Source organism: Xiphias gladius, chromosome 10, assembly GCF_016859285.1.
Source record: "Xiphias gladius isolate SHS-SW01 ecotype Sanya breed wild chromosome 10, ASM1685928v1, whole genome shotgun sequence".
NCBI lineage: Eukaryota > Metazoa > Chordata > Actinopteri > Istiophoriformes > Xiphiidae > Xiphias > Xiphias gladius.
Window position 1 is genome coordinate 2,561,352 of NC_053409.1, and position 17,124 is coordinate 2,578,475.

At 37.1% G+C, this 17,124-nt stretch overlaps 2 protein-coding genes across 3 annotated transcripts in view; one reads left to right on the plus strand and one right to left on the minus strand.

Moving 5' to 3' along the window:
• Positions 1-10,452, minus strand: part of si:dkey-288a3.2 (protein phosphatase 1 regulatory subunit 37) — a 94,965-nt gene extending 84,513 nt beyond the window's left edge. Inside the window, 1 exon segment of the mRNA XM_040137329.1 lies at positions 10,374-10,452. Coding sequence (XP_039993263.1) covers positions 10,374-10,452 — 79 coding nt within the window.
• A 1,754-nt stretch (positions 10,453-12,206) lies between these two features.
• Positions 12,207-17,124, plus strand: part of vrk1 (VRK serine/threonine kinase 1) — a 26,632-nt gene continuing 21,714 nt past the window's right edge. For both annotated transcript variants that reach the window (XM_040138212.1, XM_040138213.1), the window contains exons 1-3: positions 12,207-12,339; positions 12,907-13,066; positions 15,417-15,472. In XM_040138212.1, the coding sequence (XP_039994146.1) occupies positions 12,907-13,066; positions 15,417-15,472 (216 nt within the window). In that variant the 5' untranslated portion in view covers positions 12,207-12,339. The remainder of the gene's footprint in view (positions 12,340-12,906; positions 13,067-15,416; positions 15,473-17,124) is intronic.

Sequence of the window (17,124 nt, forward strand, 5' to 3'; positions counted from 1 at the left end):
ATAATAAAACAAATGTAAATTAAGTCCTGGGGCCTACTTTATAAAACTATGATCCATACTAATAATTTACATGTACACAAAAGACACCAAAAAATAATCATATTTATAAAACTGTGTGCATACATGCCTCCATGCAATTTCCCTTTATAAATCACAATCATCTTGAAAATGTGCGCACATAGGTGAACCTAATATCCCACCCACCACACTGCTACAATTAACCATAAGTGGGCAATGCAAAACCGTTATGAACAGTGATGTACATATTGTTCCATAGGGAGGTCAGCAGCAACTGTTAACGCAGCCAGTTTAACATGGAGGATGATTCCTGAAATCGAACAAAAAGGGTCAAACATGGAGGTGAATACCTTTAAAACTTTGCTGCACACCGCCACAGTATGGAATGGTTGAGGTAGGGGGACACCGAAGTTCACCGCTTGGTATTTGTTAGACAAGTACATATCTGACGAGACCACACAGTGAACATCTAACAGCACAATAAACACTGTATTTAATTCCAAAATCAGGGGTTTCTGTCATTTTCACAGCTTTCAAGGCAGAGTTTGTGGCAGCCCCATGGTGTCCCCAGCTCTTTCTGTGCACCTGGTTCCCCTGACAGCATGGTCATGTGTGACAAGGATCTTAACAAAATTTGCCTTCAATTCACTGCTTCACCATCTGTTTCGCCAATTTCCCCAGTCTCCAAAATGCTTATATGTATTTACCTTCGAAGTGGCGTAAGCAAATTTCAAGCTCTGTTCTCTGTATAAACAACAGTTATAAGTTAGGCCACTTGACAGACTTATAAAGTTGTGTTTTAGCTCTGACTTACGTCTTTCTGACGTTAGGAACACGCCAGTCAAATTATATCTAAAAGGATTAATGAACAATAGAACACAGATTCTTTAAATTTCTACAAAGACAAATCAAAATAGGAGTTGTTTTGTTTTAATGATGATGTTTTTTACTTTCTATTCGAGCCCGTCCAAAGTCTAGAAATATCAAACCAATATCTCTAAACCTCACATAACACGTTGTATCTTTGGTTATGCAGTCTGTACACAAACAGAAATGAGTTTTAGAGGGAGTAATGGACTGCACTTATATAGCTCTTTTCTAGTCTTATCGACCACTCAAAGTGCTTTACATTACTACCACATTCACCCATTCACACACACATTCATACAGCGCTTTCTACACACACACACACACACACACACATTCACACACCGATAATACATTGGAGGCAATTTGGGTTTCAGTACCTTGCCCAAGGCCACTTCGACATGCGGACTGGAGGAGCCGGGGATCAAACCACTGACCTTCCGGTTAGTGGATGACCCACTCTACCTCCTGAACCATAGCCAGTTACAATGCTGAATTATTTCTTGACAAACATATTCTAAACATGCAAAATATTATGAGGTATGGGGTGTTTGACTACCAGCCTAACTCTGTCAAAAATGATAGAAAATGATACAATACACCTTCAAACAAATCCAATATTTGTATCTCAGATAGCAAAATTTGATTGAATCAACAACGAAATATCGTTAGGAAGTATTGAATCTAGATTGATGCCTGATGTGGAAATGAAATTGAAAGCACTCATTATGTTTTACGTTAAATAAATATCAGATTATTAATTTATTTTGACTGACAGAGAATAAACACTGATTCACTCATTATCTCAAAGGGTGTTTAAGATTAAATTTTAGTTGATTTTTATACATTGAAATAATGTTACAAAAATTAACTACCAGAAACACGACCTTTAAAAATTTAAAAACATTTTATAACATAATATTGATCACAACATAAATTTAAAAAAAAACTTTTGTTTTCATTTGGAAAAATGAAGCTCAAACCTCTCTATCACAGCACAGCAAATTACAACAGTAAATTAAACAGTGAGTGATATCGCAGCAATACTTTGCAAGTAGAACATACAATATTAATGAGATTACCTTGTGATTTCATAGACATTTTATTAACCTTAAAGTAACATCTGTCCAATATATAATAGACTTACAATTGTTGAATATAACTGGATTTTAATAAGCATCAGTATTTACCATAAATCTGAGCTTAGACAAACTAACTTTGATAGACTAACACTTTCCCCAAGGTACCTCCTAAGTGCAGCCAGCACCTGAAAAAAAGAGTAAGTATGAAGTGTAGTCATGACCATGACACACCATTTATTGCTGGTAGTGGGAAACCATAAGGTGTGGTACTGGCCTGAGGCATCCCTATGAAAACACATAATTGTAATTATACTAAATAAAATTACCTTCCCTTGCAGGGCAAACAAGGACATTTTAGGTCTCCACACAACCATATTAAGAAACATTTATTTTTACTTCAAATTAATTTCAATTACCATTGGTAACAAAGTCAGTGCAAGTTATGAAAACGTTAAATTTCTTGTTGCAGTTTAAGTGGAACCCTGGTATTTGCTGGTGCCAATGAAAATGAGATCATTTCACCATTTCAGACATGCTAATGGATAACATTAGCCTAATGCTAGCAGACACTTTTTAGCAGCAAATATGACAACATTACAATGGTTAATTTAGCTAAACATACACAACATTAGACCTAGTATTTTCCTTAGTTAAAAAATTAAAACTTACCTCCTTCTCCACAGTCTGTTGAGCGTTGATGAGAACATCTGGCAATTGGAACAGATTAATATAGGATTTTTTCTAGGGGTTTACGGTTTCCCTCCAAAAGCAACTTTTAGTTGTTTTCCTCGTTACCGCAAAATTATTTAGTTTTCTTTGTCATTTTAATCAAAAGTCATTGAAAGCATCACAGTGAAAAAGTGCTTTCTGTAAAATATCCCACATCCCCCCAAAAATGGTTGTTCCTCAATCCTCATTTGTTTAAAAAATTTAGGCGAGAAAGTTGGCAGTTGGCACATTGAGACAATATCAATAAAATGTTAGTATTTCAATGGCAAAACACGACCCTTATACAATGTTTATTCAGTGCTTCTTTTTACACCATATAGATTGTCACTGCTGTACAAATGTTGATTTAAAATTAAATTTTCAACCTCAACCATATACCAACTTTTCTGACCATAACTCAATGTTGAATTAACAACTATTGCTATTTGGGATTTAAATGCTGTATTTTGATAAAGATATTTTTAGAAATAGGGGACAAGGGACTTCTGTTTTAGCAGCAGATAAATACACAACATTTTGGTACAGTAACTGCAAGCAAGAGTGATGTCAGGTTTGAGTGCTCTTTTAACTCAACTGTGACCATAACCCAAGTATGTATGTATATATGTATGTATGATGTATGGGGACTAGCTAGCTAACAAGAAGATAAATAAGACAGGTTTTACAATGAATTTCAGGTGCTCAAGCGATAATTTTAGCCCGATTGTAGCACTTGCAGAATAGTCAGAGTGGTCATCAAAACATTAAGTTTAGTCAATTTAATATCCACAGCAAATGTCATAACAACCTGTTCAGCAGTAGTTTATATGGCTTACTCTGGACCAAAGCCTTGGACGGACAGACAAACCAAACGACCAAACTGAGTAACATAACCACTTTTATGCCCTGCTGGCTATCACAAATGTGGAAAAAAAACAATAAACATGGCAAATCTATTGTTGAAGACATTAAACATTTGTGTAAAACAGGCTGATATCCAGTAAAGAAGAAATCACTTTCTCCTTCTCTCGTTCACTGTTCCCTGTACAGTGTAATGGGGAGTAGTGAACTGTGAGTTCATCCACTTAATAATCATTATCATATTTGTGTAATACTTACTGACAGCCATGGAGTCGCTCCACGGTAATTTTTGCGATATAATGTATCACATGGCATTGTGGGTTGTTAGCAGGGAGTAATGTGCAGTAATGGACACTAGTTTTTTCAATTCTTTTGTGGAATTTTTGAGGGCACTATGTAGTGGATAAATTTGCACAGTCAGAATTTGGACACTCAAATAAAATAGTGGACAGAAAATATAGGGCATTGTATAGTAAATTGGGAATGAGTTTGGACACAGCCATTGTCAGAGAGCATATAGTGAGTGTTTGCTGTAAATATTCACCATAGGTATAATATGTTTTAGAAGCTTAAAGTGAGACGTTATTGATATTTCGAAATACAGATATTCTGTAATTAGCTGGCAACTGTTTTCAATCAGTATGGACAGTTAGGTACATAAGTATTTGGAAGTGACTCAGTTTTTGTAATTCTGCCTCTGTACACCACCATGATGGATTTGAAATGAAATCATCAAGATGTGATTGAAGTGTAAACTTTCAGATTTAATTCAAGGGGTTTAATACACCGTTTAGGAATTACAGCCATTTCTATCCATAGGCCCTCTTTTTCAGAGGTTCAAAGTAATTGGACAATTGACTTTCATGGCCAGATGTGGCCATGAAACTAGCAAATAAAAGGTCCAGAGTTGATTCCAAGTGTTGAATTTGCATTTGGTAGCTGTTCATGGGAACTCTCAGTATGGGATCAAAAAGGTGTTGAAGTGAGACAAGGAGGCTATCATTAAGCTGAAGAAAAAAACAAACCTATCAGACAGATGGCAGAAACTTTAAGAGTGGCCAAATCAACAATTTTGTACATTCATAAAAAGAGAGAATGCACTGGTGAGCTCAACAACACCAAAAGGCCTGGAAGACCACGGAAGACAACTGTAACATTTTAAGCAAGAATATTGTATTAATTTTGTTTTGTAAAATTTTAGAGTGAAAAAAAGGAAAGGAGAACCATACAAAAATTTGGGCCCTTAATTAGCTTGTTAGGGCTATTGCTTGTTCACAATCATTGTTAGGAAAGGCCAGATGATGCAAATTTCAAAGCTTTATAAATACTCTGACTCCTCTACTCCGCTACTGAGCACTCTGAAAATTAAAATAATTGAAGCCCACAAGGCAAGAGAAGGATATAAGAAGATGGCAAAGTGTTTTCAGGTAGCCCTTTCCTCAGTTCGTAATGTAATTAAGAAATGGCAGTTAACATGGATGGTGGAGGTAAAATCGAGGTTTGGAAGACCAAGAAAACCTTCCGAGAGCTGCTCGTAGGATTGCTAGTAATGCAAATCAAAACCCCCATCTGACTGCAAAAGACCTTCAGGAACATTTAGCAGATTCTGGTGTGGTGGTGCAAAGTTCTACTAGCCAGTGACACCTGCATATTTATGACCTTCATGGAAGAGTCATTGAAAGAAAATCTTTCCTGCATCCTCACCACAAAATTCACCATCAGAATTTTGCAGAGGAACATCTAAACAAGCCTGATGCATTATGGCAACAAGTCCTCTGGAATGATGAAGTTTAAATAGAACTTTTTGGCCGCATTGAGCAAAGGTATGTTTGGATAAAAAGGGTGCAGAGTTTCCTGAAAAGAACACCTCTCCAACTGCTAAGCACTGGGGTGGCCTGATCAATCATGTTTTGCGCTTGTGTTCCAGCCAGTGGCACGGAGAACATTTCACCGGTAGAGGGAAGAATGGATTCAATTAAATTCCAGCAAATTATGGGAGCAAACATCACAGCATATGTAAAAAAAACTGAAGGTGAAAAAAGGATGGCTTCTACAACAGGATAATGATCCCTAACACACCTAATAATCCACTATGGACTACCTCACGAGGCGCAAGCTGAAGGTTTTGCCATGGCTCTCACAGTCCCCCAATCTAAACATCATTGAAAATCTTTGGATAGACCTCGAAAGAGCAGTGCATGCAAGACAGCCCAAGAATCTCACAGAACTACAAGCCTTTTGCAGGAAGAATGGGTGAAAATCCCTCAAACAAGAATTGAAAGACTCTTAGCTGCTACAAAAAGCGTTTACAAGCTGTGATACTAAGTACTGACCATGAAGTGTGCCCTTTTCCTTTTTTGTTATTTTGAAACTGTAAAAGATGGAAATTAAAAAGTAATATTACTTAAAGTATTGAAAGAAATGTGTAATCTTTAATTTAATGCCTTTTGGAAATCGGGTAATCTTTTACTTGTTTAGCTATTCACAGTAACAGAAATTTTGACCAGGGGTAAACAAATTTTTTCATGACAAAGGACTCAACATCATCATTGATAAATAATAGGGGTGGGGTTCCAAATCAGAACTATCCCTTTAAATGAACTCATATTTGTGTACTTATTTTTTATTTACTTTTTCAAGCATCTGCAGAGACTTCCAAAAAACCTGTTGGAGTTTTGGACAGTTTGGATGTTGGCAGCGTGGTCTTCCACAATCGCAAATGTGCTTCCAGTGTCTCCAGCTGCCTAGCCAATTCTCCACATACCACCCGACAGGGGTGATTGATTTAAGTTTGAAAATTTATCAAAGTCCATTAAAATTTTATGATGGTTAAAGTTTTTACAGTTAATGTTTTGACTGTTTTTTAAATAATAAACACATGGCCATTTTGCTGCCCTGGTGGTTGATTGATTGTTTCACCGTGTTGCACACACTGCTTATCCCATTTGGTGATGTCAGAGTACTTCTTCTGAGGTCGTGTCAAAGAGTGACTAGACTGCATTGTGTTTCCTAAAGCTGCTCTGGGTAAGATCTTGTTAACTTGTCTGCCATTACCCTTTACCAAGGCATTAAAACTAGAGTTGGTTCCTGGGTGCTGGACTGTGGCTGCCCATGTCTCCTAAATAGTTATTCTGGGTTAAAGGCAGAACTTAAATTTAGGGTATATTTAAAAAGGTACTTAAAGATATTCTTCTTGACTGTTGATGCAATTTCTTGTTTAATGTCAGACTGTTATGCCCGCGTGGGGAAATGAACTTGTCACAGTACAAGAGAGCAAGGGATAAAAGAATAGTTTAACGTAGATGAGTTAAAAAAAAAAAAAATTTAACCATGTGATAATACAATAAATTGTATATAAAAATGAACTCCTTGTTGAGTATCTATCTATACGGGTATGGAATGTAACAGTATGTATGTACAGGATATAGTCATTTATGTAGTTATGTACAGGGACATGAAAGAAGTTCTGTGCATAGTGTGCAAAAAAGTAAAATGTACATAGCACGTGTGCAAAAGACATGCATTTAGGTTTGTGCAAAAAGTTAAATGTCAACCATACATTAAACCATTATACTGTGGCTGAGTAGGGAGATGGGTAAGGTGAAACGGGTTGGCCTTTACAGGGCTACAGTATCCTCCGTTAACGATGAATTGAAAGCACAAGTATTCACGCTACCTGTATGCAGGCACTATAAACCAGTATACACCAGCTTGATTTCTGTCCCAAGAAAGCAAAAATGTTCATGTGCTTACAACGAATACTGTTTCTGTGCATTTTTTAAAAACTGGGTAAACTGGAAGTTTATGAATTCAAAATGGTGTCACATGCCTGAAAGATTTGAGAACTCCTGCATTAAGGTGCTCCTCAGAACATGATGTGTAGGATTGGGGAAGGTCTGGTCAACACTGATCCTGCTCAACACTCATTTATTTAGCATAACCCAACAAATATTGATTAAACAGTCCAGGAGCATATTGGCTAAATTTACCTGTACATGCATAACTAAAATGACATTCCAACAGGTGAGGCGCACTTATTTTCCATTTTAGTCAGATGTGGGAACTTTCTTCAGTTTATGTTGTGTTTAAGACACATTTCCAGGTACACTGGTAGCCAATGACAGTGGTGAATCATCAGAAAACTACCAAATTTGTCAGTAACAGTAAAAGATTATGAAAAACGAACAACAACTTGATTTTTGTATCAAGGCAAGAATTACTAACCCACATGTAAAAAAGACTGTGAGCAATATAAATCCTCATTTCTTGGGAAATGAATAATAATTTCTTTCCAACTTATTAAAAGTAACCTGCTATCGCTCAGTCAAAGAAGGAGGGTAGCTGCTGGTTGCACCTGTTTATACATTCTTGCAGTTGTATTGTTCTATCTATGGGCAGGAAACCACAGGTCCAAGGGAATATTCTGCTAATTTGTTTGTAGAAAACTCAAAGTATTGAATGTGCATGTAAACAGTGGAATAATCAAAATATGGCCAGTACCCATGTTATTGTTATATTTATGTCATCTTTTACTGTTACTTGTTGTTACCGGTGCATTTTAACATTATATGCATATATGCTTTACTCTTTGTCAGACAGCGGTGACTGAAATCCAGGGATCAGAACTCCACTGTCTGAAGTGTCAGGGGTCATCATTGTGCCCTCCCAGTCAACATCTGGGTCTGCAAGGCCCATCAGGTTTGCAATTACACATCTATCTGTTTGTTGGTGAAAAAAGTTCACACACAACTCAGCTATATGTGTGAATCCCAAGTTTACAGCTACCAATTACATCTACAAGTACAAATCAAATGTACGGGTACAAGTACTTTTGTCCCACATTTGACACTTCCTCCTGAATAGCTAATGGAGATACTCAGATTAACATGTTATTTGACTTTCGCAGAATGTTAGGTCTCCTTAAACATTTTTATAAAGAGTATGGTCTACACCTGCTCTATATGAAAAATGCCCTGAGATGACTTCTGTAATGATTTGGCGCTATATAAATAAAATTGAATTGAACTGATTAGATCTGCAGTGACTATCCAATAAGGAATATCAATTTGCTATCCAATCACAGATCCAGGTGGGGGAGGGAACCTTTCTAGCAGTTTTTTGCCTGCAGTCTGCAAACTCCTAATAAATAGACTAATGTTAACTGGAATAACTCTGGAGACCAAAACATTGAAATATGAATCTATGAGAGGATGAAAATCAGGTTGGGCTCCTGAATCTAATGTTAGTAGGTGAGTTGCTGCCTGCTTGTTTTTAGCCAGTCATGTTAATATATATAAATATGCTAGCAGTTAATATATACTGTATATATGAACATGGCATTGAATTAGAAGAGTTTGCTATTTATTTGATATTCTGCAGAGATTAGCAGTAATAGGTCCAACTGAGTAACATTCAAACATTTTAATTAATTTGATCAAAATGTTTTTAAGCATTCACAGATTTGAATGTATTAATACAAAATGTTTTAACATATTTAGATATGGTGATACAGAGCTACAATAGTTTTGACCCTATTTTGTTTCCAAATGCTATGGGAAACACTATCTGATGGGAGAAGAGAGTTCAACACCGGAATGCTATCTAAAATCGCATACTGTGGCGGCATTATGCCAGCTTTGTTTGGTTCAACGTAAACAAGCGAAGGCAGCATAAAATCGGGTCTTCTTAATGGCAATATAGCGGGATCTCCGTTTAAAAGAGGCTACAGAGTGTCTGTCAGAGCATGCCAAGGGGGAAGGGTGTTGCTATGACAACTATGAACTCTGATGGCTCAGGTTGCACACACAGTGCAAGGCAAAGCAAGTCACAGCACACACACAGTCCCACTGCTGGTTAAAAATGACACAATCAAACACATAACTTGCTCTAGCTCATGTATAGATTGGAACAATTTGGTGTTCTAAATGTTCATTTAACTTTAGTTAAGTTTTTGTTTCATTACGCTTATTTTTGACCATGTACAAAAACAGTCATCTCAGAGAGAGGAGATGCTTTTCACCAGATTTAGCTACTTGCAAACGGTGGTGGAAAGTAACTAAGTACATTTACTCAAGTAATGTATTTAAGTACATTTTTGAGGTATTTGTACTTTACTTGAATACTTGAATTTTATGCTACTTTATACTTTCATTCACTACATTTCAGAGGGAAATACTGTACTTTCTACTCCACTACATTTAATGGACAGCTTTAGTTACTATTTACTTTTAAGATGAAGATTTTACACAATGGATAATATAACAAGCTTTTAAAATACAACACATTGTTGAAGATTAAAGCAGTGGTTTCAAACCTTTTGGCTTCTAGTGTCTTACAAAAAGCAGTGTGTAATTGCAGTCACATTTCAGATGTCTATGGGTTGTTGACAGCCCCACCAAATGGTGATTTTTCTGTCTAAACTTCTGACATGGTTTAATTTCAACAAATGTTCGAAAGACCCAATATCTCACCAAAAAAACAAAGACTAGAGAAAAAGGCCAAAAACAAGATTTGTGTATCAGAACTTTGTTTTCAGTTCTTTCATCTCCTATTAATCATTTCATGACCCCTTGGATTTATTTGGTATCCTTGTATACTCTGCAAGTGAAAAATCTGTGTTCAGTTATTACATTCAGTACAAATAGCCAGAGGTCACCAACATGACATCATTGTATTATCTTAATATTAATTATTTTATCTTAATTGCACTATTTATATTCAACTTGACCATTCACATAGTTAAACAGCAGCTTACCCTTTCTGTCAATGTTCCTGTGCTCAGCCAGCCGGATACTATCTGTTCATCTGGGGGGAAAGACACATGTTTTCCTCCCTTACTTCTCTTCTGCTTCTCATTTGTTTTTTCTGCCTTGGCATCGCGCTGCTCATCTTTTTCTTTGTCACTACAGTGGGTCATCCTTCTACTTAGGACCAAGGAGCTTTCAGAATTTGAAAGAAAAGGGTTAGTTCACTGAAGAAGGAAATGCTTGGCGTGTCAACATCCACTGAATTTCATCTGTGGAGCCATGGTAACAATTCCTAATGTAATCCCAATTTAAAGAGGGAGCAGAAATTTGTGCAACAGTTTATATACAAACAGTTTGTTTGGCCCCCCTGGATTTGAAGTGCTGCTCTTTCCACTCTGTGGCACTTGGAAAGACAAGACACTAAAGAAAAAATATCTTATTCATGAGTTCTGTGCCACAGGTAAAGTGAAACTCAATATGTTTGTATCCACTGATGCATTCAAAATACGTAAGGCTCTGCACATGCAGTATACATGTACATACCTATTCAAATTCAGCATTTACAGCAGCATTCAGGAGTATACATGCAATAAGATGGCCCGGTATGGTATAGGAAAGTACACCTTTTTTAACCTTCCTGGTTCTACGTGTAATGTGAGGTGGGTCACTTGGAGTGACAAACTCCCAGATAATTAAACCTAACTATGCGGCTCTCTCAGCTCTACTGAGCTTTTTACCCTCTTTTAGCTAATTGTTTTGGTTTTATGGACTACGAACTGCACTCTTGTTTTTGGGTACGTAACATTAAATATCGTGTCCAAAAAAAGGTAACATATTTGATATTTTGGGACAGTTCCTAATAACACTGAGGTAAAGATGTGACTGGACCTCCTAAAAATAAATATCTGTTTACAACATTTTAGTGATTGCACAGGGTTCGTCTCTCCTCTTCCTCTTCATCTGCATGCATTCATATGGCATCACTGCTAGTTAATAACTTGACTTCTTCTCTCTCCCGTAGTTTTGTGCTTTCTCATCTATCTCTTCTCTCTTCCTGTCGCTTTCTGCATGTTTCTGCCCCTGGTGCTAGAGAATCTGGATCTGTGACTGCAAACCACCTACTGCCCCCATGATGCTGCTGAAAACCACTGCTTCAAATATTATGATTATCATCTACTATTATATTTAGTTTTATTAGTACTATTATTCACCATATTATTATAATTATTAGTTTTATTATTAGTCTCATTATTGTTACACATCTTTATGTTATACGTCTACTGTGCTTAGCCCCCCCCCCCCTTCTGCCTCTTTCTCTCTTAACCCAGCCGGTCGGGGCAGGTGGCTGCCCCCCTTGAGCTGGGTTCTGTCCGAGGTTTCTACCTGTTAAAAGGAAGTTTTTCCTTGCCACTGTCACCAAGTGCTTTCTCATGTGGGAATGTTCAGTCTCATTCCTATCCGTTGGCCCACTGGCCATCGGCCCAATACTTGTAGCTTTTTATCCCTGCTAAGTGCAGCTTTAAAGTAAATAAACAAAATGTCTACCTGATGTTGTTGCCCTATGTTTTTAGGGTCAGCCTAACTGAAGACTACAGTAGACAAGGCTGGATTACCAACTGTTTGGCTAGGTCTCCAGATTAACCATGTAGCAGTTGTTAGTTGGTGATGATTTAATTAGTTTTTACTCCTTGCCCCCCTAATGTGTTAATCGCCCCGATTGTAGGACAGTCACCAACTGCTCAGGTGTGATGCTAATATTTACTCATACACTAGAAGCTGGCAAGCAGCTAGATGACACTTTATAAAAATATATGTAAGTATCACAATGAGACATAGTTTAGTAAAAAGAACAATATCATCACAAAATTCTTCATTAAATGTTCAGTAAACCAAAGTATCTCACATTCCCACTTGGGGTTTCGTAATTTACGCAGCGTAATCGACCAATAGAATAGCAAAGTGTCGTGACGCAACTTCCTGACCGGTAGTTTTGCGGGAAGTTTGGTCCTAATACAGTCAACCGTAGCCTACAGTCAACGATAAACAACAAAGTGAAGGTTTGTATTCATCCTATAATTCAATGAAATATTTTACTGTTGCTTGCATCGACAATGTCGCAGATATTCACGAATGATTGTTATAAAACGTCATCATGCAGGAGCTAACGTGAGATATCGATGCTAACGAGACAGCGCAGGTAGCATTGTAGCTAACTAACGTATAAAAACGTAATGTTACTAGGTTCACTACCTAAGTAACGTAACGTTAGCGTTTCCCGACCTACACTTACCGCAAAAGCTTTTTGTTTGAACGGAAGGAGGCTGTTACCTTTGCACTACATATGCTGGTAATTAGTGTGCATTAAAACTATGTTTCATTAATTTTTAAGCTGCACTCACTTTACGTCACTAAGAGCTACCAGGCAAACTCATGATGTGGTTAGCTAACTTCACTACTACATACAAAAAATCAACGTTTATATTTCCATAATTTAAAGTTAGCTCACAAGCGCCATATGAGAACTCGTTGGTCTGTTCATAGTCTACAGTTTTGCTCTGTTTAGCACATTTAGACCTTGAGGCATGGCAGTGGCACTAACAGCCTCAGATGACTTTGCGTTTCAGATGCCCCCTAGAGCCAAGGCGTCAAGGAAGGGCAGAGCTCCAGCTAAGCGAAATCTGGCAGAGGAGTTTCCACCTGGAGAAGTCTTGACAGATACTGGGAAGAAGACCTGGAAACTTGGGGCTCCAATCGGCCAGGGGGGGTTTGGTCTCCTATATTTGGGTAAGAATAGATGGGACACTGATAACCAAGATCAAAGGTCAAACATGCAGCACTAAAAGACATCTATAGATGATTTGACTGCATTTTTATCATTCATCAGACTTTAAGTTTTTCTTAGACAAAACGTAATGCCTGAGCTTGGACTCAAGACACCAATATTGATAATACTTTGCTATTTAACTCTCTGGAGCCTGTCTATTCATCACTGAATATACTGAGTATGTTTTATTAAGAGTAACATACAGTTAGGTACATAAGTATTTTGATGGTGACACATTTTTGTAATTTTGCCTCTGTACACCACCACAATGGATTTGAAACGAAGCCATCAAACTATGATTGAAGTGTAGACTTTCAGCTTTATTCAAGTTGTTCAACAAAAATACTGCATTAACCATTTAGGAATTATGGTCATTTTTATGCATCGTCCCTGCTTTTAAAAGGCGCATAAGTAATTGGACAAACCAACATAATTATAAATATAAGGATTATTTTTAAAACTTGGGTAAAAATCCTTTTCAGTCAATGACTACCTGAAGTCTGGAACCCATGGACATCATCAGATGATGAGTTTTATCCCTTGAGATGCTTTGCCAGACCTTTACTGCTGCCACCTTAAGTTGCTGCTTGTTTGAGCCTTTCTGCCCTCAGTTTTGTCTTTAATAAGTGAAAAGCATGCTCAGTTGGATTGAGGTCGGGTATTTGACTTGGTAATTGAAGAATATTCAATTTCTTTGCCTTAAGAAGCTCTTGGAATGCTTTTGCAATACGTTTTGGGTATTTATCCATCTGTACTTTGGAGCAGTGTCCATAAGTTTTGCAGCCTTTGGCTGAATTTCAGCAGATAGTATAACCCTATACACTTGAGAATTCATCCTGCTTCTTCTATCAGCAGTCACATCATCAATAAACACCACTGACCCAGTTCCACAGGCAGCCATACATGCCCATGCCATAACACTGCCTCCACCATGTTTGACAGATGATGTGGTATGCTTTGGATCATCAACAATTACTTTCCTTCTCCATACTCTTCTCCTCCTATCGTTCTGGTACAAGTTGATCTTGGTTTCATCTGTCCAAAGCATCTTGTTCCAGAACTGGGCAGGCTTTTTTAGATGTATTCTGGCAAAGTCTAATCTGGCCTTTGTGTTCTTGAGTGTTAACATTGGTTTGCACCTTTTGGTAAACCCCTTCTATTTATATTCATGAAATTGTCTCTTGATTGTAGATTTTGACAATGATATACCTGCCTCCTTGAGAGTGTTGTTGACCTGGCTAGATGTTGTGAATTCTGCGATCACCCACTTTAGTTGTCTTCTGTGGTCTTCCAGGCTCTTAGGTGTTGCTGAGCTCACCAGTACAGTCCTTCTTTTTGAAATTGTACCGTATTGTTAATTTGGCCACCCTTAAGTTTCTGCTATGTCTCCTTCACTTGCATTGACACCTCTTTGGACTGCGTATTGAGAGCTCCCATGAACAGCTACCAAACACAACTTCAATACTTGTAATCAACTGCATACCATTAACTGCTTAATTTGTCATGAAATAACGAAGGAAAAAGCCACACCTGGCCATGAAACTGATTGTCAGTCAGCTTTCCAGTTACTCTAGAGCCTCTGAAAATGAGGGACTGTGTATAAAAGTGATTGTATTTCCTAAACAGGCAATGCAATATTTTTGTTAAACTCCTTGAATTAATGCAGAAAGTGTACACTTCAATCACATCTTGATGGCTTCATTTCAAATCCATGGTGGTGGTGTACGGAAGAAAAATTGTGAAAACTGTGTCACCTTCCAAATACTTATGTACCTAACTGTATGTTACTAACTTTAATTTGATTTATATACCTTGTAAAGACAGGCTGAGAAAACCAGTTGAAAGTGCTGATGTGGGGCTTTCATTCCTATCCCATGTCTAAACAGACTGTATTATAGTTTTATTTCTTAAAATTGCCTGCCACATTTGTGTTTATAAATAGTAAAACAATTTTTTTTTCCAACCTTGAACTGTTGTATAATAATATTTTGCGCGATTATCCTGGAAGATTTGTAAATTGTTCTTTCTCAAAATTTGGGTTCTTTTGTTAAATTGACAAAATGATAAGTCAGAGTTTTTGTGGTTGAGTTTGTGCTTAAAATGTACACCGTGTATGTGTGGTATGGACAGTTGATAAATACAAATTCAGAGGAAATTGGCAAAAATTAACAAAAATGAACCTGAGCCCCAGAGGGTCAATGCATTTAAACACAACTTTGTACTGTGGAAGATATAACCTGAAAAGTCTGAAATTTCAGTGATGTTTAAGTAGTATTTAGTTCTGAAATTATTCCTTTTCTTGTTCTGTAGCCAATGAAAATTCTGCAAAATCTGTGGGTGATGATGCTCACTATGTCATCAAAGTGGTAAGACTCCAAACAACCTTCCACTATAACTGAAATTGTATTGCTAACATGTTTTTTTCTTTTCATATATATAACATGTAGACTTCCCATTAAAAGAAGTACGCCACAATATGAACACAGCCCACTTCCCTGAGTGCAATTTGGTTTTCACTTACCCATTATTTAAAGTAGTTTTTGTTTTGTTTTATGAAGTTTTCAAATCAGTCTTAAAATTTTTGCATTGTGATGATACTGGAAGAAATATCTAGTTTACATAAATTTCTCTGTAAACATAGTGTGAGTTGACAATAGATACAGTGGGTTAGCACTAAGGCCCAACAAGTGGTCAGATTGTAGATCAAGTACGTAATTTAATTGGCGTGAATCTAATCCAAAAGACACACCCTGACAGGATTTCTTTAGAAGTGTTAGATTTACTGAACCCAATCTGGGTGGCTCATCCTCTGTAAAGATCAAAGCTCATCAGAGGGAAATCTGACAATCCAGCAAACAGCCAATGATTTGGAAGAGAAATCACATTTAACTGCCTATGTCCTAATTTAAAGAGTTTTAAGCCTGTGGATTTTGAATATACCTTAAAAATGACACTAAAATGGCCAAATTAAGTGAGAAAGGTTTTTCCTCAGTGTTTTCCTTGTAATTATCAGTTATCTGTGAGGATCCAAGCCCAATAAGTCAACAATCAGCTGCCCTTGCTCCTTTAGGCCGTGTCTATCCATAGGCCTCTGTAGTTTTCTATGATGTGTTCTGCATCATTGGCTCTACTTCCTCCTTATTAGTGGCTGTTTGGTTGATTCAGAAAGGTGAAGCAGTGTCAGAAGCCATCAGTGAAAGAGAGCTGAATCACAGCAACCTTTTCGGTGCTGTACCTTTTTTTTTGTTTTTATTAGAGGTACTGTATTCTTAAATTGTATTCCAGGCACATGACCAGACTGTTCAAACAGTTTGTTTTGGTTAGTTCATTAGTTTTCTTTTTGTCTCCGTTATGTTTTTTGGATCGAAAACACAGAATACTAACTAGGTATTTCCTCTTACTCAGACTCTGAATGTTTGTACATCTTTGTTGTCACTTTGTCATTAGCTTTAGTGAAACTGATTTTATGTATATATCCTGCAACTACAAAATTATCTCAGACCGATTTAAAATCTGCATCATTGGATTGGGCAATGATATAAACTAGTTATTGATGTATGTCCATGATATATACTGTGAGTCCACTTAAATTCGTCAACCTGTCAGATTTTGTTGCGCTGTTGGTTATCCCTTTAAAACCTGTGTTCAGTTGGTCATTGTAGGCAATGTAGCGATAGAGAGGTCAGAACTGCTTTATGTGTACATGTTACTATTTGCTGACATGTCAATTGTTGCTGTGCGCACTTAAATGTAAAGCACACTGTGCTTCTTTGCAGCAAAATGCGCTATATAGATAAAATGCCTTTGCATTGCCTTATGGCAGTGTTGGATTTTATATGATTTTTACATCACTGTGATGCAGTCCTTGATTTAATTTGCTTCCAGTCAGTTAAGTTAATAAATTTTCCAAAAATGTTACTATATCACAATATACTGTATATCGCTATTACCATATAAAACCACATATACATCACCCTTTGCCCTGTTGTATATAATCTTTGCAGTGTGTTAATGTGCA